Source organism: Manis javanica, chromosome 16 (assembly GCF_040802235.1).
Source record: "Manis javanica isolate MJ-LG chromosome 16, MJ_LKY, whole genome shotgun sequence".
Lineage (NCBI taxonomy): Eukaryota > Metazoa > Chordata > Mammalia > Pholidota > Manidae > Manis > Manis javanica.
Genome location: NC_133171.1, coordinates 1,096,684 through 1,120,514, shown reverse-complemented (window position 1 = coordinate 1,120,514; position 23,831 = coordinate 1,096,684). Strand labels below are relative to the sequence as shown.

Here is a 23,831-nt window from a genome sequence, read left to right as displayed (position 1 = left end):
GAGGCAGTATGCGGAGGGGGGGGTATCTACAGTCAAGGTACAAGTTCAAACCCCAGTTCTATTTAACAGTTTTTTCTGTTTTCGGCAGGTACTTGACCTTCCTGGGCCTCAGTTTCCCAACCTGTTAAGCGAGGATAACAGTATCTATTGTATCAGGTAGTGGGGAAGATAAATAAGTCAATATATGTGAAGTTCCTAGAAATGTGTGGCATGAAGTAAGGGCCATACACATATTGGGGTTAAAACAGCAACCGGACATGCAGCCCTCCTTCAATGTTCTTGGACTCTGTGAGCCGCCAAGGAGCTGGTGCAGCTCACAGGAGCAAAGGGTTCCAAAGTGGGCTGAATTTCCAGCTAAACTGTGGCAAGTGTTTGACACTTGAGTTGGGAAAACAATGTTAACCTACCATTTTTTGCACCCAAGTTCTTAAACCACTTCCCTTTCCCATTCATTGGCCTGCCATATGAAATTCCTTCCAGGAAAAGCAGTGCTGGTGGTAAGCCTGAGTCAAAGAAAAGATGACTGATCTTAAGGAAAATCAGACACATGGGGCTATGGGGTCACCGAGTCCTAAAGGCCCTGAAAATGTTTCCTTCGGACACCCAGGTAAGAATCTTGGTACCAGCCTTCAAATTCCCTGGGCTAGCCTGGAAACCCGAAGAACCATCTCTGGAAATACCGTTTCCGGGAAAGCAGCCCCAGCGTCTGAAATGCTCTGTCCCGACGCTGGGGGACCCGACTTGAGGCCCAGTGAGGAACGCGGGTAATAACTCACGGTGTATCCCGGAAGCTCACACAGAGGGGGCAAGGCGCTGCCCCCTGCGCCGCCCCGCAGCACCCCAAAGAAAGAGCAGCAAAGGAACACCCGTCCAATGATACACACGACCTGGCCCGGCGGGTCTCGGGAGCCCGGCCGCGCCCGGGTGTCCGGCAGGGGCCGCTGCAGCCCCGACCTCCGCGTCCCGCCCCGCGCCAGGGCCGCCGCTGCCGTTCCCGCCGCCTGCAGGGGCGTCTCCTGCCGGGCCGGGGTGTCCGCGGCCTCGCCGGCTCCGGTCCAAGGGCCCCCACTGAGCACGCAGCCCAGAGCGGCCCTGGGCTCCCAGGGGTGGGGCCGGCCCGCCCACGATGCGCATGCGCAACCGCTTCCGGGTTCCGGGTGGGCGGTGATTGCGGGGCCACGGGGGGCGCGCGGGAGGACCGCGGGGAGTTCCCGGTCAGGGATGCTTCGCGGACGGAGGCCCGAGGTCCGCGGTCTTCAGGGCACAGCGCGGGGGCTGGAGCAGCCCCAGAGACTGGGGAGGGGACCGGAAACGCGGTTGGAAAATAACGCGGCCGGAGCACGTCGGCCCGGTAGGCCGCCGGGAAGGTGGAGTCTCGGAGCACAGATCCCCCTTTCGGGAGGGTTCCTGTGGCCCCTGCTGCAGCTGGGGGCGGGGGGCGGGTCAGCCGATGGTGGCCTAGGCTTGGGTATTGGCTGTGGGCACGGGAGGAGGGGTCAACTTCGGACGAAGCCGAAAGGGGCGTCGGTCAGAATTTGCGGACAGCTTGGCTCCACTAGGGTATGAGCTGTGGGAACCGGACCAGTGGGGCCCCGAGGATGGTGCCTGAGGCTTTGCGGGGTGCAGGTTTGGGGAAGTTCCCCAGCTCAGGCTTGGCTGTGCGGCGCTTGGGGAGGGGGCTCTTGGTCATTGGAGGGGGGATGGGGTCTGGAGACCCTGGGAGGATGGGATATCTGAGAGGACGGAGGAAAACCACCAGAGGGTGGTGTCTGGCAGCCAGGAGAACCAAGTGTTTTTTCCTGGAGAGGTGACAGATGAGTCAGAGGCTGGACGTGATCAAGCAGGAGGACTGCGATCACGTTGGGTTTAGCAAGGTGGAGGTCACTCGTGACCTTGACAAGAGCAGGTGGTAGAAGGGGGAGGGAATGAGGCTGCTGATGTTGATAGCTGGGGCCTGGGGCACCGCATCTGCTTAGCTCACCGGTGTTAAGTTTCTGTAGTTCCTCTGCAATGTGCTTATGTTATTATAAGTTAATACTTGTAATTTTCTTCTCTGGAATTGTTAAGGGAACCTATCATTTATTGCCTTTTTCAGAATCGGTAGGATGGTCCTTTTTCACAGGAAACGTAGACACATTTTTTTCATTTTTTTCTGATTTGGTAGGTGAGTTACAAGTTTCACAAGAAAGCCTGGTTAAAAGACACTGCTGTTCTTCCAGCGTAAAGTCACCCCGTGGGACATTCTGGCACCTGTAGCTCACAATGCCTGTCTGATAAATGAGTTTCTTTCCTTGAGTCCTGTCTTCCCACCCTGGAGATACAATCAAGGAAGAGTAATTGGTGCGTTCACCCAAAGGCGTTTTCACCCCTGAAGGCTTCTGGACTGGATAAACGAGTTCTGGCGTCCTCCGACAGCACTGTGGTGGCCTTATTCTAACCCCCTGGGAACTTGCTTTTCCACTTGAACAGGGTTGTAAGCTTGTGCAAGGTGGAGCCACTGCCCACCCCAACCCATCAGGAAAGCAGATAAGTGCTGGTGTAGAGGATGCATCCAATAAATACTTTGTTGTAGCAGCTTGAAAATAGTCTCATGCCCTGAGCGTTCCCCATCTGGGAAATAAATTTCAGGTGGTGCTGTTAAAAAATGTAAACATTTTGTTTTTAATCTCTACTTTACTTTGTTTTCACATTTTCTGAGAGACTTGGAGAATATCTTGTAAATTGATGGAAAACTTGGCAAAACAATTCCAACATTCATTTTATTAAAAAAAAATCATGTAAAATGTTGACTAATAAAACAGGCAATAGAGTGGGTCTTGTAACCCATGAGACTAAAATTATCTCACTAATTTATTTCTTCAGATAGAAAACTTAGATCCCACTAATACATTAAAAAGTTAGTATGATGCAAGATTTGAAATAGGATATACATGTTTAGAAAGTATTTTAATTGTATATAATCCATGAATGTGGATATATGCATATAAATACATGTATATGTCATTAGACAGTGCAGTTCACCTGAGAAATAAAGCCATCTTCCCAAAAAGTACTTGCTGACTGCATTTCCTAGGCAAAAACTCTAGAAACTAGCAATTTTTGGAAATGTTGAAACATGGGCAAATACAACTTTTTTCTTTTATTATTTTGAGTTCAGTGTTATATTGAAAGTCTTACTCAATAATGAAAACATCAAATAGAAAAGCTTAGATGAAAAATTAGTCCAGATAATATAGTCCTAATCTTGTCAATCATACAATTAAAAATTCCTTAATATTCTCAAATTTGGGGCACCTCTTTAAAATTCACAATTTCAACACTCATGTTCAGAATAGAATGAGGATTTGCCTCCCTTTCATAGCTATCCAGCAGAAGACCCATCATTTAGACCTTTATTGAGAAGAACTATAACCGCAGTGTAGTCAACTGCTTTACATGGAATGCCTCTGTTTATTGGATTTAAAATCCCTAACTCAAATTCTTAATGACTTAAAATCCCATTTCTTCCTGTGTGAGAAGAAATACGACAGTTTATTCAGGATTCTTTGACACTAAGTAGAAAGGTTCCCTTACATTTAAACACCTATATAAGAAGAAATGAATTTTGGGGATCAAATTGATGTCTCCAGATTTAAATATTACAAAGCAACAGTGGACTTAAACATTTCCATCTTTGAGAGAAATAACTGAAGGATACATATTAAGCTCAAAATGATAGCATAAGTAACTTCATGCAACATGTAAGGAGATTTTTAGTAAAGTTAGGCAGTATTGGGAACTTGAATTGCAGTTTTCATCCAGATACGCAAGTTAACAATTATCACCTATAAAAGTACTTACAGCCTCAAATGGATTTGAGAAAAATTCCTTTTCTTGATGATTATTGAAGCTGGGTGATAGAAACATAAGGGATTACTATATCATTCTATTTTTGTATATGTTTAAATTTTTCCATAATGAAAAAAAAACTGTAGTAACACTTGTCCCTTACTGAGATGTTCCTGATAATTAGTTTTTCCAAATAAATTGAAGTTCGTCAAAACCTAATCATGCCCATGCTGGCTGAAAATCATGACAAGTCATTTTCCCCATGCTTCCTTTAAATAGATCACTGGAGCTGTTTCCATGGTGTCAGGCTTCCCCATTGTTACAGGTTGCAGATGCTCACCTGAGCGGCCCTGCTGGGCTGCAGTGGGCATTTCTGAGTCTGCTCACCTTTTCCTGCAGCAGCTGGTCAGCCAGAGGCCTTTCTTGGTGTTCCCTTTGGCTCTTAACTTTGCATTCTTCTTTTGCAGAAATGACTCTAGGCAGCCAGAGGGTCTTGTCCCCTGAAGTTATTCTGGAGACCAACACTGTGTCATTTTTCTCTAAACTTTTTTTTTCCCCTCCAGTATTCCAAGCATCTTGTCCACTCTTTCTGGTTATAGCAGAGATAGGTTACAATGAAAATTTGTCAACATGCACACTACTTATTCTTTTTTAAGTGTGGTTTGTTGAAATACAACTTATATAGTGTAAAAGTTACCGGTTGAATTACACTGTTTTACAAGATTTGAAAAACCACCACAAAATGAAGACAGAATTTCCATTGCTTAAAAAAGTTCCTGGCCCTCCTCACCGCACCCTATGCCCCTGGAAACCATGGAAGTGATTTCTGTACCTGTAGTGTGCCCTTCCTAAATGGCAATATCCTAATGGTCTCAAACTCAATGTAGCCTTTTTAAAGTGTCTGGTTTCTTTCACTTAGCATATTGCTTTTCTTTTTCAAAAAAAGCAACTTTAATAATTTGGTTTACAGAGATGTTACAAAAATAGGACACATATACTATTTACCCACTTTCCCCTAAGGTCAACATCTTACCCTAGCTTTCCTAGTACATTTACGTTGATACAGTGCTGTTAGAAAATTTGCAGACTTCTTTCAGACTTTGCCAGTTCTCCCACTAACGTCCCTTTTCACATCTCTGATCCAATCCAGGACGCCATCCTGCATGTAAGTTGTCATGGCTCCTTAGTCTCTGATCTGGGACGAGCCCCCAGCCTTTATCTTTCATAACCCTGATGATGTTTTTGAAAAGTACTGGCCCATTTGGCTGTAGAATGCCCCCCTCAATTGGGGTTTGTCTGGTGTTTTCTTAAAATTAAATTGAGGTAACATATATCTGGGGAAAACAACACTTTGCCCTTCTCATTGCATCATAGCAAGAGGCAGATGAAGTCTTATGTCCTGTTACTGGTGATACTAACACTGATCACCTAAGTACTGTCTGCCAGGGTTTTCCACTGTCAAGTTGCTATTGCATAATACTTTAAAACTTGTTTTGCATATATTAGCAGTTTGTTCTTTTTAGTGCTGACTAGTGTTGTATGGATGAACCACAGTTTATTTACCCATTTATTAGTTGATGGACATTTAGTTTTCAGCCTGGCACAATCCGATAGACCTTGGTTGAACACAAATAGTTTCTCAGAACACCAACTTTAGACAAGGCTACCCACCTACTCTGTAACAACAGTGAATCAGGACAGAAATAAGACAACTCCATAATTAGGTCTGAACCCAGACAAAAAAAAAGCATTGTTTAAACCACAAAAATGGAAAAATATCCTCCTGTCCTGGTTAACATGAGGGCCTGCTGGTCTTGACCCATCAGAGATCTGACCTCAATTTATTCCCTCTACCACTTAGGTAAGATTCCCTAAAATATCCGAACAAAGTATCCTGTTTCCTGACAGTGCCCAGTGCAGAACCAAGCCTCACTCCCATGAACCCTCCCAGCCTTACCTGACACAAGCACAAGTCCTATAATAGATCCTCTTGGACACCGTTGCTGGGACCCCTGCAGGGTTCCTGGTGGGCGGCTCTCTCCTTGCAGCTCGCTGGACTGCAGGTGTGTCACTGGGCGTTGGCCGGAGAGCACTGACCGTGCAAAGAAATAGAACACGTGTTGAAAATCCTTGCTTTCACTTTTGTCACCATACGTCATATTTCCGACCCCATCTCCAATTCTTTTTTACTAATTTCTTGGGAATTCTTCAGTTGTTTTTTTTTTTAACCCAAATGCTAAAAAGTACTATGGCATATACTTGTATCCTCTTCCCTTTCTCTTACCAAGCACTATTAGCAGTGGACTCTTCCCGTCAACATTACATTCTGGAGATCTCTATCAGATTAGAGAGAGGGTCTGCATTCTGTTCTTTTTTTTTTAAACGTGAAATCTGAACGTTGGAATGATTTATGGAATTAAATAATCTGATTTGGCACTAACACGTTTTTGAGTCTCATCTTCCAGACATGTTTTTGATCTCTGAATATCCTCTGCTCTGCTGCCCCCAACACTCACTTCTGAAGCTAGCAAGCTGTCTGCTTATAAATACTGAATCAGTCAGCAAACCACATTTAATTGGACTTTATTCATTGAGTTTTTAAAAATTGTACTAAAATATACGTGACATAAAATTTACCATCTTAACCATTTTTAAGAGTACCATTCACATTTGTCTTGCCAGTGGGTTTCAGCCCCAGGCAAGTTCACGCATGATTTGGTGAGACTGAAAGGTGACAATGGAACGTTCTTGGGGTGAAAGGGTTTATAACCAACTTTATTCCCATGGGGGCAGGTCAATCACTAGAATCCTGTCCACTCAGAGTGAGTCTGCATGCAGCAAGCTGGTCTCTGCCTCTGGGCCTCTCTGCCTCTGCAGCCATCTCAGTCTCTGCTCTCCTGCAGCCGTGCAGCCCAGAGCACTGGGTGGAGCTCTTTATGTAGAGTCAGTAATAACGTACTGCCCACACGTGTGTAGTGGGCAAGCCGACCAGGGTCAAGTGAGAATCCTGACCATAGGAAATTACATTTTCTCTACACATTGTTGTGCAGCCAATCTCCAGAACCATTTTTACCTTGCAAAACTGAAACCCTATACCTATTATTTTTATTTTTAAACTATATTATAGTTTACAGACAGTAAAATTAACTCTTTCTTAGTATAGAGTTCCGTCACCCCCCAAAATTTCCCGCCCCTTTGAGTATTCACTCCTCCATGCTTGGGTGACTACTGATACATTTTTTTGTCCCCAGAGTTTTGTCTATTCCAGAATGTCATATGGGCAGACTCATACATAGATTCCTTTTCATAGCAGCCATGTTGAATATTGTGACTGTGCCATTGTTTACTGAACTTGTCCCTTGCAGGTGGACATTTAGGTTGTTCCTAGTCTCTTCCTGTTAATCACAATGAACAACCCTGCAGATAAGGTTTTGGACGTATGGAAGCCTCACTGTTATAAAAATTTCCAGACTAGGGAAAATGCATTTATAATTTTGATAGGTTGCCCATCCAAAGGGACTATTAAGTTTTGGGAAATGTGTTATTTTTGTACTTTTCCTATATATCTACAGACCTGTAATTCTGAGCACTTTGAACAATTTGTCCCACTAGATAAAATTCATTTCTGCCAATAACTCTTTGATGCCATTGATCCATGTATTGCCTTTCTCTGTTTTTCTTTTATAAAATTCCTCAGGGATAGATAAAGATCTACTAAATGTGCTTTAAGACTCACAGGTTTCTTTGGCATGATGTCATCTTAATTCTATTTGTCATCATAGTACTTACCTTCTCTGCCTAGTTCAGTTGTCAGAATTTACATTCTCATAGAAACAGCATTTTGACCAAAAGTTGAAAGGCCAGTGGTTTTCATACTTTTTTTAAAGCAGCAGAACCTGGTTTTCAGATGAATTCTCACATCTAACCCCTTCCCAAACCTCTAAGGCCGGGGTGCTCAGACTCGAGCGTTCAGCAGAGTCACAGGGAGACAGACTCGGTGGGTCTGCGGTGGAGCCGTGACTTGCATTTTTAGCAAGATCAGCTGCTGCTGCTGGTCTGGGGGCCACACTTCGAGAATCACCACTCCAGGGCACCTAGGAGCACTTGCCACACAAAGAAAAGTTGGTGTAGAGGGTGAATGACATGAGGATCTCTTAGGAAAGATGTTTGTGAAGGGCATTCTTAACGTTGATTGATTGATTCATTGATTGAAATACAAGTATTCTCTGATTGTTTCTATTTGCTCTTGTGTTTTTCCCAAAGCCCCTCTCTAGAATTAGTCCTACGAGGAAGGCCTGATGCGACTTCTCCAGGTTGTCCCCAGACGATTGCTTTCCCACCTCTGTTGTGGACTGAAGTCTCCGGCCTCCGCACAAGCCAAGATTTGCCCGGCGATGGCTCGACCGAGTTCAAGTAGGTCTTCCTTAGCCTGCCATCTCCTCATCTCCAGTGGGATTTAAAGTGCCTGAAAGTTCCAACACTTTGAAAGGGCATGTCTGTGCTGAAGTGGGTTCTAGGCAAGATTGTGGAGAAAGTCGCTCTGTTCTCTTTTTCTTAGTTGAGGTCCTTGCGGGGCAGGGGCAGGGATTATCTCTTAATAGTCAAGTTCATTTAAAACATTTTATTGCTTCTCCAGAATATTTGCATTTACCCTTTTCACCCATGAGTTGTATTGAAACCCATCACCTCTCTGCAGGGGAGGAAAGCTGGTGATTATTGTACAGGGCAATATGGGTTAAACCTCTTGCTGGACAGAAATGATTTGTATCTCTACCTGACAGAAGCCTACAGGTTAACATATCCGGGCTCTCCATCCTTTTTGAGTATAGAGTCTACCAGATGGGTATAGTAAATGATACTTAGATGGGCTTGTTAAACTGCTTCCCTGTGGCATTGAGAGGCCAAGCTGAACTCTTTTGGCCCATTGTGAATTTTTGGATAACTTTTCCTAATGCCCTAAGTTTGCTCTTGCAGAGTAACTCCCCTTTCATTTTTGCCCAACCTCGGGAATGGCAAAGAGCCCCAAAGCCCCAGTTCCAGCTGGCTGTCCAACCCATTGTTGTTCCCAGCTGTGCAGGGCAGGCTTCTAGAGGCTGTGGTGGGACCCAGAAGCACGTGCCTGACCTCGCCCAGAAGGGGGCCATCTGGGTTTGGAGCCACAAAACATGCTGGTGTGTTTTTCTTATCAATTAGGAAATGTCATTTTTTTAAAATAGTTTATACCCCATTAATATTATTATGTCTTAAATTCTATTTTCCAAGAATCAAGCCTGAGTTGCCTTTTTTTTGTTTCTAGAAATTGCTTAACACAGTACCTTAAAAGAAATCACTCTGACATAGGAATTTACCAGTAGGTTAAGAAGGTTTACATTGGGGTAGAAAAGACCTTTAGAACTGGGAAAAATTTTGTGGGTGAACTTTGAAGTCCTAAGGATGTTTGTAGGATTCAAACCCAGGAGTCATAGATAATAGTTCCTAGAAAAGTAGTTGTACATTTTCTTATTAAACCTCTTGTTCTTTCAGTGGGCCTTATTTTTCACACCAGTCTGTCCGTGAAGGGGACGTGAATTTCAGCTGAGCTTTAGCAGGTTTGGTTATAGGACAAGTGAACAGGATGTCTGGGCCGTCTTCAGCCCTTTGAGCCTTATGCTACTGCAACTGTGATTCCAGAGAGGTTTGGGAATGTGGCCGCAGAGGGTGCCTGAGTCCGGCTTCTTGGTTTCAGAGAGCCTGCTGTTACTCTGTTCATTCTAACCAGGGGTCAGAGAGGAAGGGAGGAGGGGAGAGACTGTTGTTACAAAATGAGGTCACATGCACTTGAATATTCAAGTTCAGTGTCTCTCAGCCCCCGCCTGTTACCGGTTCCAGCTCTCAGAGACACCCATTCAGGCCAACGGTAGACCTTGGCTGCCATTGCCTCCGGGAGACAGAATAGAGAGCCTGGCCATCAGCTGAGGACCTCACTGCTGCATTTGTTGAAATCCCGCCCAGGTCAGCCACTCCTGGAGATGTCTGTGTCCAGGGCCACAAGGCAATGCTGGTCTGGCTCTGGCTTCTCCAGGCGGAGGGCAGAAGAGGGAGCCTCTCTTCTCCTGGCAGTTTATGCTCAGCTCTGGGCCTCTTTGGCTGTAGGGTCATGCAACAGCACTTACCCCCTGCATGGGGGCCTGCAGAGCCACAGGGCCTGGGCAGAAGGGTGTTGCTCTCAGCCACATGCCGCGCCCTCACCTAGCTGCTGCCCTAGAGAAGCTGTGGCAGCTCCAGGTCTGGCTCCTCAGTCTTATCCTGTGATGAGGACATTTGTTTCAGGGGCAGACTCCACCCGTGATCCGTGTAAAGTGCGTGGTGCAGAGCCTGGGGCACTGTGAGCCCTCAGTCTTGGCTGCTGTCCTGTCGGCTTGAGGTCAGGCAGGAGGATGCCCGGAGGTGCAGGGCAAGGACTTTGATCCTGGAGGGCCGCCCCTGCTTCTTGACCTGCTATGGGGTTATTCTCTGTGTACAGTTCCCTCCTATTACCCAAGTTTCTGGTGACATCTTATTGAAAAGTCCAGCTTTTATTTGAGCTATAAAGGAAGAGGTCGGTGTGTCCAGGTTTGGGGGAGAGCATTTGCTCACCGTGCTGGCAGTGCTGAGGGAAGCTGGGATTGGCAGCATCCCCAGAGGGAAGTGAATTCAGTAAGGTGGGGTCCAGAGGCCTTGGGTCAGGCCTCACACACCCAAGCCTGTTTGTACTTTTATGAAGAAAGATGAGTTCTCATCCATTAGCCCTTCTAAGTCTTCCTAACAGCCCTGCCCTGGGGAAGGCACTGTTGTTCACAACAAGCAGCCGAGGAACCCGGGACAGCAGAGGGTCTGATGGATGGGAGGCAGAGATGAGCTGAGCTTCAAGGTGGGTGCTGTGTGCCCAGAGCCCCTGCTTCTTTATTAAGACCCTCTACCCTCGTATATCTGGTTGCATGGAAGGTGTCTTCGTGGCACAGGAATGATTTTTATTTGGGTATCTTTTTTTTCCTTTTAATTAATTAATCAATTAATTTTGTTGTCATTAATCTACAATTACATGAAGAATATTATGTTTACTAGGGTCTCCCCTTCACCACGTGCCCCCCACAAACCCCATTACAGTACTGTCCATCAGCATAGTAAGATGCTGTAGAATCACTACTTGTCTTCTCTGTGTTGCACAGCCCTCCCCATGCCCCCCCCCACATTATACATGCTAACCATAATGCCCACTTTCTTTTTCCCCACCCTATCCCTCCCTTCCCTCCCTTTCTCCCCAGTCCCTTTCACTTTGGTAACTGTTAGTCCATTCTTAGGTTCTATGATTCTGCTGCTGTTTTGTTTCTTCAGTCTTTCTTTGTTCCTATAGTCTTTGGGTTTGAGGTGAGTCTCTTGTAAGCAGCACAGAGATGGGTCTCGCTTTTTTATCCATTCTATTATTCTGTGTCTTTTGATTGGTGCATTCAGTCCATTTACATTTAGGGTGATTATTGAAAGATATGTACTTATTGCCATTGCAGGCTTTAGATTCGTGGTTGCCAAAGGTTCAAGGTTAGCTTCTTTAGTATCTTACTGTCTAACTTAACTCGCTTATTGAGCTATTTTAAACACTGTCTGGTCATTCTTTATTTTTCTCCCTTCTTACTCCTCCTCCTCCTTTCTTTATATGTTGGTTGTTTCATTCTGTGCTCTTTTGTGCTTCCTTTAACTGCTTTTGTGGGTAGTTGATTTTATTTTTTGCCTTTAGTTAGTATTTGGTTGGTCTGCTTTCTTTTCTGTGATTTTATTTTCTCTGGTGACATCTATTTAGTCTTAGAAGTGCTCTCATCTAGAGCAGTCCCTCTGAAATACCCTGTAGAGGTGGTTTGTGGGAGGCAAATTCCCTCAACTTTTGCTTGTCTGGGAATTGTTTAATCCCTCCTTCGTATTTAAATGATAGTCGTGCTGGATGCAGTATTCTTAGTTCAAGGCCCTTCTGTTTCATTGCATTAAATATATCATGCCATTCTCTTCTGGCCTGTAGGGTTTCTGTTGAGAAGTCTGATGATAGCCTGATGGGTTTTCCTTTGTAGGTGACCTTTTTCCTCTCTCTAGCTGCCTGTTAAAACTCTGTCCTTGTCCTTGATCTTTGCCATTTTAATTATTATGTGTCTTGGTGTTGTCCTCCTTGGGTCCTTTCTGCTGGGAGTTCTGTACACTTCCATGGTCTGATCGATTATTTCCTCCCCCAGTTTGGGGAAATTTTCAGCAATTATTTCTTCAAAGACACTTTCTATCCCTTTTTCTCTCTCTTCTTCTTCTGGTATCCCTATAATGCCAATATTGTTCCTTTTGGATTGGTCACACAGTTCTCTTAATATTGTTTCATTCCTGGAGATCCTTTTATCTCTCTCTGAGTCAGCTTCTGTGCATTCCTGTTCTCTGGTTTCTATTCCATCAGTGGCCTCTTGCATCTTATCCATTCTGTTTATAAATCCTTCCAGAGATTGTTTCATTTCTGTAATCTCCTTCTGGACTTCATCCCTTAGCTCTTGCATATTTCTCTGCAGCTCCATCAGCATGGTTATGAGCTTTATTTTGAATTCTTTTTCAGGAAGACTGGTTAGGTCTATCTCCTTCTCAGGGTTTGCCTCTGTGATTTTGGTCTGTATCAATTTCTTCTGCCTTTTCATGGTGATAGATGTATTTGTGGGGAGCTGGCACGTGTGTTGGGTAAGAGAAAGTCCCATCTTGCCAGTTTGTGGCCTTCCTTTCCTGGGAGAACAGCGGCCTCTAGCAGTTTATGCTGGGCAGCTGTGTGCAGACGGGGCTTCTGATCTTGCCCGGCCGCTATGGAGTTTATTTAGCTTTGCAGTTGCTGTGGGCGTGGCCTGCCTCAGGCTGCTGCTACAATATGGCGGAGCTGCGTTGGAGGGGGAACAGGTGGGAGGCTGTTTATCATGGTGAGGGGCCTCTGAGCTGCGCTGCGGGGGTTCGGGCGCCCAGAGTTCCCCAGGATTCCTGGCTGCTGGGCCAAGTGTCCCGGGGCACTTCCGTCCAGCTGTGCGGTCCCTATCCCTTTAAGACTTTCAAAAAGCACTCACTTTTCTTTGTCCCGGGTGCGCTGGCTGCGGGGACCCGCTCACAGGTCTTACTGTCCTATTTCCTTAGTTTCCAGCACCCCACGCATGCACTGTGTGTCTGTGCTCCAGTGCAGATGGCTGGGGTTGGGTGTTCAGCAGTCCTGGGCTCCCTCTCCCTCCCAGCTCCGACTCCTCTCCTTCTGCCAGGAGCTGGGGTGAGGGGTGCTCGGGTCCTGCCGGGCCGCAGCTTGTATCTTACCCCCTTCTCAAGGCGCTGGGTTCTTGCAGGTGTGGATGTAGTCTGGCTCTCGTGCTGTATCTTCTAGTCTCTTTTAGGATTAGTTGTATTTGTTGTATTTTCAAAAATATATATGGTTTTGGGAGGAGATTTCCACTGCTCTACTCATGCCGCCATCTTGGTTCTTCCCTTATTTGGGTATCTTAAAGTATAATTTCACACAAGGTCAAATTTCAAAATTTAGACAATTGATATGGGATGTAGATGTCCAAATGGTATACTGGATTGATAAAGATTTGATTTTTCTCTTTAGATGTGGCCGAGTTTCGGAAGCTTTTTGCAAAAGCAAAGCACGTAGTCATCATTTCAGGGGCTGGCGTGAGTGCTGAAAGTGGGGTTCCAACTTTCAGAGGAGCCGGAGGTTACTGGAGAAGGTGGCAGGCCCAGGTTAGTGATGTTTTCAGAACATTAACACGCTCTGCTGACTGAAGCCATGGCAGAGTTTGACTCAGAAGCTGTACTGATGCCTGAAACCCAGAGGAAAAAGGTGTGAAATCAGCTGTTACTCTTTGCTCCTGTTCATTTTGGCATCAACACAAAGTCCATGTGATCAAGGTCTCAGGTTTAGGCAATGCAGCCACTTCCCTTACTTTCTAGATTTGTGTGTATAGATTACACTTATTCAGATAACAATTCAATTCTTCTAGTAATTAAAGTGGAATTGAAAGCCTTGGTTAGCCTAACTCATTACTTTTCTACAGATATTGAGATCAAGTATTATACGTTTTTAGTTTCTGTGAACTTCTCATATTAACACCAAAGTTGAGTTTTTGAAGGGTGTGGGCTTCATGTTCAAAACTTTATATAAAGGCCATTAGAAGGTAAGTTCTATGGGGGCATGGATTTTTTTTTTAACTCAGCTTTTATTGAGGTATAATATACCTATGATAAAATTCACCAATTCGAAGTGTGCAATTCAGCAGCTTTTAACAAACGTGTCGGGTTAAGTAGCCACCACCACCATCACAATGTAGAACATTTCTGTGCCCAGAATATTCCTGCCAGGCCTTCTGCAGCCCCTCTCCTCCTCTCTGGCCCAGGAAATCTCTGGGCTGGGAGGGCAGGGAATTTTATCTGCTTTATTCACTGCTCCATCCCCAGCTCCCAGAACTCTGGCACAGATAGATATTCAATACATTTTTGTTGATTGAATGAAGGCAATCATAAATAATTACTTCAATATATGGCCTCCACATTTAGTAGGTAATTTCTTGTTACTTGAAGGCTTAATGCACCTGCCTGCCCTTCCTCCTCTTATAAGTGTCTCAGGCAGAGAAATATTTAGGGTGTTTTATCATCTCCCTGCTGCCCTCCTGACAAGGCCTCAGGATGTGGACGTGGGGATCATCACCTTAAAGGTGAAGCAGGGGACAAAGAAGAGCAGAGGGCTATTAGGATCCCACAGGAAAGAGGACACAGACAGCAGCCCTGGATCGGGGAAGCAGGGCCTGGGGGCTCGGAGGGTATGAGGAGGAGCTTGGAGAGGGGTGGGCAGTATGTCAGGGCAGCGCAGAGCTTGCGTGGAAGCAGAGAAGTCAAGAGAGTGTGTTTAACCTCAGCTCTGTTCCAAGGACACATATATGCAGGTTCATGCACCACCTGTAAACTGTTTCAGGCCACTTGTGTTCTAAGTGGAGGGGAGGAAGGAAGAAAGTTACAGGGTCAAAGTGGGTAATCTGCAGCACGGACCATCCACTCCCAAACAAAGGCTGACGTTACTACCAGTAGAACACAAAGTGCCTAATGCCACCACGGCCACAATCAAGATACCGGGTATTTCAGTCACAGCCGAGGTTCCCTTGTGTCCCTTCCCTATCAGCTTCCAGCCCCAGACAACTGCTACTCTGCCCTCTTTCACCATAGGTGAGATTTGTCTCTCCTAGAAGACAACTTGTACTTTGAAATATATTTTTATATGTTTTGTTAATATATACACTGTTTTATATGTGTAGTTGTGTATGTGTAGCTATTATTATAGCTAAAAAACTGAGTTTCTTTTTTTTTTCTTTTGAGAGGGCATCTCTCATATTTATTGATCAAATGGTTGTTAACAACAATAAAATTCTGTGTAGGGGACTCAATGCACAATCATTAATCAAACCCAAGCCTAATTCTCAACAGTCTCCAATCTTCTGAAGCATAACAAACAAGTTCTTACATAGTGAATAAGTTCTTACATGGTGAACAGTGCAAGGGCAGTCATCTCACAGAAACTTTTGGTTTTGATCACGCATCATGAACTATAAACAATCAGGTCAGATATGATTATTCAAAAAACCGAGTTTCTTAACCTTGGCCATTTTGCACTTCACTTTTTGCCTGGCTACATGGGATTGCCTTTGTACATTTTGGGGCTCCATGAAAAAATAGATTCACCCTAAATTACATTCCTGCATATTACTTTACTTTGTGTTCATAATCCACTTGAGTGGTGAATGGGGCAGGTCATAGTGTCCCTGTCTTGTAATTGGGGGAATTAAAACCAATTTCTCAAGGCCCTGCTTGTTTCCAGGATGGGGACACAGGCTGGTGGCCAGGCCCCTGTCCTACGTCTGCCACACTGCTGAACCTTGAGCAGACATGTCCCAGCTTGCAGCCTCCCAGAGCCACCTGCCTCTGAGTCAGAGAAAAATGCCTTCGGGTGTTCCCCGTGTTCGCTGCCACCCCCCAGGTTCGGCGCCCCTGCTGCCCGTGTTCTGGAGAGGAGCATCACTGCTGCTTTTCCTCCCTGCCTCCTCCCTCCTCTCTCCCCCAGGACCTGGCCACCCCTCAGGCCTTTGCCCGGAACCCGTCCCAGGTGTGGGAGTTCTACCATTACCGGCGCGAGGTCATGCAGAGCAAGTTGCCAAACCCTGGGCACCTTGCCATTGCCAAGTGTGAGGCCCGGCTGGGCAAGCAGGGCCGACGGGTCACGGTCATCACCCAAAACATCGATGAGCTGCACCGCAAGGCTGGCACCAAGAACCTTCTGGAAATCCATGGTGAGGGACCCTCAGCCTCCCATGGGGAGGGGTACCAGACTTTAAAACCCCTGCCCTGCAACTCCCCACCTGGCCCCAGCTGAATCAGAATCTGTGTTTTGAAAAGACGCCCAGGTGCCTGCACGTTGTACTGGAGCAGTGCTGGTCTGCACAGCTGCATGAGCTCCCTCGAGCTCCTCTGGGGGCAGGGGCTGTGCTCCCAGACAACTGCCCAGGGGGGCTGCAGGAAAAGGGGAGGTATGGGCCATTGAACAGCTGTGGCTTTAGCAGGATGCCACATGGGAAGACTTTGGCACTCCTAGGAGTACCCATTTTCTTGCCCTCTGTCCCCAACTGGCTCTCCCCACTGGGGCTGTGCTTCTGGTCAGCCCTGAGCCTTTGGGGAGCTGCCAGCTCCGTGATCATCACTGCAGCAAGCCCACTAAGTTCGTGGTGCCCAAGGAGTTTGTCTTGGGTCCCTGGGGCTTCTCTTCTCTGCTCTTGATGGCACCCTCCTTTTCCCTCTTATCTTTTAACCTTCTCCCATCTTTGCTCTCACCAAAAATCTAATAATTCCAGTTATACGAAAGCAGAAACAGGCATACAAGGATTACTTCCGGAAGATATTTGCAGTTAAAAGTCTTAGAACTTCAATCTCAAGGAGTGCATTTCTAATGTGAAACTTCCAGAAGCAGTGAGCCAAGGGGAATGTTTTTGTGTGCGTGCGGTGAAGTTGCCCATTTTGGCCTAGGCTTCTGGTCACCCTGGTAATGATCCTCGGGCACTGGTCACTTGGATTCCGTCTGTCTTTTGTGTCCAAGCAACAGTTAGCCACCTACTAACCGAGTTCTTTGGCACCTTCTGCTGGGTCTGCGCCACCTTCCATGCGGCTCCTCTCATTTCTCTGCAGTGTCAGAATGTAGGCTGTGTCACTTGCCATATAATATGCATAAAATGGCCATACTTGTTTCATGGATTAACAATTGTTTTAAGGATTAGCTAAGATAATATGTGCATATTAGTTGGGACTTTTGGAGTTGCAGGTGGTGAGAACTCTCTTCTAATTTAGGTTAGAAATAAAACTCATATTTCATCAAAATGGAGAAGCCATTGATTTTAAGATGCATCATGTTTTTAATGTGGCTAAACCATGGTATTTTATTATTCCTTAGAATTGTTACACTTACAGAAAGGGCTTGTTAAAACTTACTTAGACACAGATTTTTAGAAACTATATCATTCTTATGCATATAGAAAATAAAATGTGAGTGAAATGAAGTGTTTATGATATTTTCACTCTCTACCTTTTCTTTGACTGTGTTGCCCACACAGTAGCATGCTCTGGGCCATCAAGGGGGTTGGTGATGTGGCATGTCCTAACAGGATGCCCTCTTATCTCTCAGGGTCTCTTCCAGGCTGCTGACACATATTCTGCAAGTTTGATACTAGGGCTTTCTTGGTCTTACCAAAAGATGTCAGCAGAATGGTTCTGGACAACTAGGACTCACTGCCTTCCTCCAATGGCCCTTAAAATGTTGGTCACCTGGAATATCCTGGGGTTACCAGCCAGGCTACTGGGAGTACAGCGGTTCAGTTGAGAGAGTGACACCAGATTCAGTCATCATTGTTCCCCTTTGGCGAGGCCGTGAAAATGTGCGCTGTGATAGCCATCTCACATCCACCATCACCTGTAGGATGTGCCTGAATTTCAGAGATGTTAACATGGGAATAAATGGCTGAATAAATACTGAAACTGGTGAATATGTATATTGTCTCACACCACTGAGGTGCTCTGGGTGAGCTACTGGGTTAGCAGGCTCCTTTTCTCCCCGGGATCTCCCCCTGCCCTTCCCTCAGCTGGGTTTGCGGTGTGTCCTCTGTGGTGTGTTCTGGGCACACGGTGCATACTGAGGGAATTGTGGTCACCACTTTGGATTTTGCTCAGGAAATCGTTGCTAGTTTTAACATTAATTTTTTTTCATTTATTAGTTGATTATTTTTATTGAGCTGCATTTGTATAAAAGACTCAAGCTTTATTAAGTCGAAATTAAGGTTTGTAAACACATCCCATGCTACTGAGGTTTTATTAGTAACATACTTAAGCCAATCATGCCCTCGGGTGTAGGTTGGCTTCATCTGGTCTGTTGACCACTTCAGTTCTACCTAAAAGTCGAGGTAACCTGAGGGCTCCTGAGTCACGTAGTAAGTTATTTCATCTGTCTCTCTCCTCCAGATGACAGAGTCCAGGGAGGCAGGTGCTCCTGGCTTGTGCAGTAATCCTGCGTGCCCCACTGTTCCCATGCATGATACCCAGGGTAGGCCCACTGTGAACATATACAAACTCAATTATCTTGTACTCTGTTAGATATGGAGATGATTGCTCTTAATTATACTGAATTCCAGTGCTGATTAGCTTGTGTTTTTCAGGTAGCTTATTTAAAACTCGATGTACCTCTTGTGGTGCTGTGGCTGAGAATTACAAGAGTCCAATTTGTCCAGCTTTATCAGGAAAAGGGTAATTATCCTGCACTGCAGAATAAGTGCACATTGTTTTCTCTTTTAAGTTGAACATAGTTGTGAGCAAACTGATTAATTAATCTAAGATTCCCATAGATATTTATGAGAAATAAGATTAGATCCACTGCAGCCATATGATAAATGAATATTTTGCTCATAATTTATAATGTTAAATGAAAAGCACGGGGCCTAGCTCTATATAATGATCCCAATTTTGTATTAAAGCACATGCTTGCACACATACACATACACTCACTCACACACACACACACACACACACACACACACACACACGCACACATACCCCCATGCTGATGTATCTGTATATAGATGAAAGCCCAGAAAAAATACAACAAAATATTAACAGCAATTATCAGGAGTGGCAAGATTGTGGATGATTTTGGTTTCTTCTTTATAGCTTTCTGAATTTTCCAACAATTCTATGATGAACGTGTACTATTATTATAATTAGGAAAAAAACTAAGTAGCCTCAGAATATTGAGAAAAATTCTACCTGGCCATTTTAAATCAGTATAAATTATACAAGTAACATGTTAATATAATACATTAATCTTCATTGTTAATATATTAATCATCTTCATTGCAGAAGATTCAAATTTTGATGACATATAGAAAGCAAACCGTGAAACTCCTCCTTAGCACCTCGGCGACTCCACCCCTCCCCACATACAAATTCTCTCTCTTGAGGTAAAACCACTGGTAAATGTTTGGTGTCTGTCTTTCTGGCACCCTTTGAAGTCAGCATGTATTAATTAGGAGTTTTGTACCATTTACTGCCAGGCAAATATACAAACTTACTGAGTTATGTTATTTCTTTGTTCTTTGATTATACCAATGGCAATCTTTCTTTCTCATATTATGTACTTCAGTGCTCCAGAACCTGAAACTCAAGATGCCAGAATCCCAGTAGAGGAACTTCCCCGGTAGGTAAAAAGCTTTGATCTGTGTTTGGTGTCCTAGATTGCAAAAAAGAAAATTAGGAATCAAAACGGAAGTTCATGTGGTGAGATGCCTCTTAGGTGCGCAAATGCGAAACCAACCCTGAGCCCTACAAGTCCAAGGACAAAAGGACAAAGACTGAGCCAAACAAAGCTCAAGAGAACTGCTTTGCTCTAGTCCCTTTTTGCTTTGTGTTGTGGCAGGAGAATTTGAGGTCTGGAAAGCTTCTGCCGTAACGGTTTGTGCTACAGATGCTTATCCAGTTTATGCAGAGCAGAGAGGCTGGCGTCCTGTAGCTGGCCAATAAGGGTTTGCTGTCATCGTCTTCATCCTCCCCCTCCTTGTCAGAGTTACTAATCCAGGGTTATGGAGGCAGTAAAAGGTCTTGCAAAGGTTTAATTATAGGACTAAACAGAATATTTGTATATGTGTACATATATGTATAAAACACATTAAAACAGTGTTTCCAAAAGTGTTTCATAGAGAACCAGATCCATGTAAGGTTGATAGGCATTAGTTGAATAAAAAGATATGTGCTTAAGTAAATATAGAAACTAGGTTAAACAAAGTTAAATGTTTGCTTTAGTGCAGGACTTCTCAGAGCCTTTAATATGCTCAAGTACATTGTTGCTCTCTAAGAAATGGTTATATTATGTTCATATTTCACGGATTTATTTAGCCACAGATGCTTTTTATTTTCTTAATAAGAGTTCTCATTACTAATTTCTAAAGTTTCAATCTAAAAGAATAGGCAATCCTGGGGGATTCTTGAGTAGGAGATTAATATGAAGAAAATTGCATCTGGGGGAGACTGTTTTAGAAGGCATATATATGATGGCTTAGAGGTAGTAGGGAGTGCAAGATGAGAGATTTTTAGTGAATGGCCCTGGAGAACTTGGCAACTGACAGGGCAAGAGAGAGGTGAACCTGAGAGAAAATGAAAGGGGGCTGTTGATGAAATTAGAGGATGATGGGGCATTGGCGGTAAATCTGAATCTAGTTTCTCCCAGGTCTGGGTAACTGAGCACAGTAACTGGAGAAGAGAAAGCTGTTGTTAAAAAACAAAATTCAACTGAGTAAATTTAAAGATCTAATTGGCTTTATTTAATGATTCATGAATTGGGCAGCATCCCACCTCTGCAGATAGAAAGGAGCTTCCAGGAGCTGTACAAATGGAAGATGCTTATAGGCAGAAGGAGGTGGAGCAAGGATGTTATTCCAGCATAGAGTGGACTGTTTCAGGCAGGGTCACCTTCCCATGGGGGGAGGCGGTCTATCAGGCAGATGACCTCACTAGTGCTAACCAGGTAATTCCAGATGGACTGGGTAAAAGTCACATTCCTGGGAGAGGCTGAAACCGAGGTTAGGTTAGGTGTAAGTTTTGGTTTGCTGACATGGGGCTTAGCACAGGTGACTCCACTTGGGGCCTGTTGTTTCCTTTTAAACACTGTTTAGAAAGAGAACATCAAGGTTGGCTGAAACATACTTGTCAACAAATCAACCCAATGCCTCCAGACAAAATAAAAACTTTGGAAGGGCAGTTAAAATTAGGACAAGCTCATATGGGCTGGCAGGTGAGGGATAGGGAATAAGAAGGCTCAGAGTGACCTGTCTGGGTAGACTGGATCTGGGGCGGCCCCTTCCTTCCTCTGGTCCACCGCGGCAGACCCCTGCCAGGGCAGGTCCTGGGCTGGATTAAGGGTAACGTTCTTACAGGTGTGAAGAGGCAGGGTGCAGGGGCCTGTTGCGACCGCACGTGGTGTGGTTTGGAGAAAACCTGGATCCTGCCATCCTGGAGGAGGTTGACCGACAGCTGGCTCTCTGTGACTTATGTCTAGTGGTATGTCACACCTTTCCCCGATCCTGGCGATTTTGTGAAACACCAGGACTGGGATGGAATTTGTTGTTATTTTCTCCCTCTCTCCTCCTCCCCTTCCTTCCTTCTCTTAAGGTGTGTGTTAAAGAGGTCTTGAAGTCCCTTACAGAAAACCTAAGAAACAGTGAATGAGAATTGATTAAAATATGAAACCATAAAAGAAGATTATCTTGGGCTTTGCAAAGCCTTCCCCCAAACAAATAATGAAAAGATCATGTTATTAGTTCTGATTTTGAAAGTAGTTCATGCTCATTATTAAATTTGAGGAAATATAAAAAAGTATAAAATTATAAAGTGGAAATTAGAAATCACCAACAATTCCACAATCCAGAAAATACCATGCATTTTGGTGTGTTTTCTTCTAGAGCAGAGTTGAGCAAACCGTGGCCTGTAGGCGATTCACCTGACACTTGCCATGTCAATACAACCAAACCTGCATTATTTTCTAATTTAATTATTAAATAATTTAAATAATAAATATTTAAATAATTGTTTTTTTTTAATGAAATGGTGTTCCATTGTATGGGCATAAAGTGATATACTTAATCCTCTATTGTTGAACATTTAGGCTGTTTCAAATTTTGATATTTTAAACAATGCTATAGTGAATATCCTTAGACATACCTCCCAGCATGCTCTTCAGATTATCTCCTTAGGACAAATTTCCTAGAAGTAGAATTAACTGGACAAAGGGTATACATATTTCAGTTTCTTTAATGTGTCTTTAAAAGCAAAGGCACTTTCTCATGAGGCATTTATTTAGTCCATTGTTATTGAGTGCATCCCAATATTGAGTATAGTGTCAGTATTCAGGATAGATGGTTAAGTGAGAAAATAACTATTTATATTGTAAAATATACACTGGTCTTCCCATTCTTGTAAAGAATGTTCATAAACATTTGTTCATAGGGAAAACCTCAGAAGAATATACATCAAAATGTGAACAGCGGTTATATGGGGGTAGTAGGATTATGAATGACCTGTAGAGGCTTTTCTTTGAATTTTCTAACTTAAAAAAAAAGAACATGGATTATTTATTTCCAAGAGCAGAAACAAAGTAAAAGGAACCCCCAGAAGGTGACAAATGAGTCTTTTCTTTGCCACTCTGCTCATGTGCACAATTCTCCTGTTCATATTGCACATTGTCCTGAATTCCAGTGATCACCCAAAGGACACCTCCTCCCTGGCCCACTTGTCCCTTGGGCACTCTCCACCTGTCCCATCCTGCTTAGCTTTCCTCAAGCACAAACCGCCCGACTTCAGGTAAGGTTTTCTGAAAAACATCCCTTTTGATCCACAGCGCAGTCATCATTTGACATTTCCATTTGTCTGCTTTGCAGGTGGGGACCTCCTCCCTGGTCTATCCCGCAGCCATGTTTGCCCCCCAGGTGTCTGCCAGGGGGGTGCCAGTGGCCGAATTTAACATGGAAACCACCCCCGCCACGAACAGATTCAGGTACAGGACTCCCCAGGTGGGGGATGGAAGGTGTTGAGCAAGTTTAGACACAGCTATCTGAACAGATTTCACCTATTTACAAATTTAAAAAAAACACAATGGAGTTCATCTTTTCTATTTGCTTTGATGGAAGGACAAATTCTGTGTGTAGCCTAAGGCACCTGTGTCCTTTTTGGGGTGTTTGCCATAGGGCTTTTGCTCTCTCACATTTGGAAAACTCTTCGATTCCTTAGACTTGGCTCTCGCGTATGTTTAAGCTGGGTTAGTCAGGGGGCACTCAAGGCGGGCCCGCCAATCCTCGGCTCGTGGAGCTGGGAGGTGCCTGCGGGATTCAGGCCCCGCTCTGCTCACTGTGAGGCTACCTGGGCGAACTCCTCGTTGGTCCAACTGCCAGGAATATTTGTATTTCAGCCACATTACGAGCCTGCTCCCGTTTCTCAAATTGCGTGGAACATGTGGGTCAGCAGAGCAGGCATCCCTGGTCTCCCCCATGTGCCGTTTTCTGTCTTTACCTTTGTTGTTCTTTCCCTTTCACCCAGGCTTCTCTGTCTTCACTTTTAACTTAGTTTATCTATTTTTGTCTGTCTGCTTAATTCCTTTCTAGAATAAGACAGAATATAAATAACTGACAAATAAATGTGAACAAAGAAAATATGAAAGTTCACTGAAACTTCTTGACATTACTTTCACCTCAGCTGCATATTTTAAAAATCCTGGGGACTGGCTGCCACCCATCAGATTCTGATGGGATTGGTCTGTGGTGTAGCCTGGTGTCTTGCCAATGGGTTTCAGCCCCAGGCAAATTCACTATGGATTCAATGAGACCAAAAAATGACAATGGAATGTTCTTGGGGTGAAAGGGTTTATACCC

The 23,831-nt window shown here is 44.5% G+C and overlaps 1 protein-coding gene across 3 annotated transcripts in view; it reads left to right on the top strand.

Moving 5' to 3' along the window:
• The first annotated feature begins 1,211 nt into the window (after positions 1–1,211).
• SIRT5 (sirtuin 5) overlaps positions 1,212–23,831 on the top strand; it is a 29,703-nt gene continuing 7,083 nt past the window's right edge. The window contains exons 1-8 of one of the 3 annotated variants that reach the window (XM_017679985.3): positions 1,212–1,351; positions 8,092–8,241; positions 13,445–13,578; positions 15,947–16,172; positions 18,579–18,666; positions 19,559–19,612; positions 21,345–21,468; positions 22,845–22,960. In XM_017679985.3, coding sequence (XP_017535474.3) covers positions 8,127–8,241; positions 13,445–13,578; positions 15,947–16,172; positions 18,579–18,666; positions 19,559–19,612; positions 21,345–21,468; positions 22,845–22,960 — 857 coding nt within the window. In that variant the 5' untranslated portion in view covers positions 1,212–1,351; positions 8,092–8,126. Of the gene's footprint in view, positions 1,352–1,432; positions 1,561–8,091; positions 8,242–9,434; positions 10,718–13,444; positions 13,579–15,946; positions 16,173–18,578; positions 18,667–19,558; positions 19,613–21,344; positions 21,469–22,844; positions 22,961–23,831 lie in introns of those variants that run through there. The other 2 variants (XM_017679988.3, XM_017679989.3) reach the window with 2 other exon arrangements.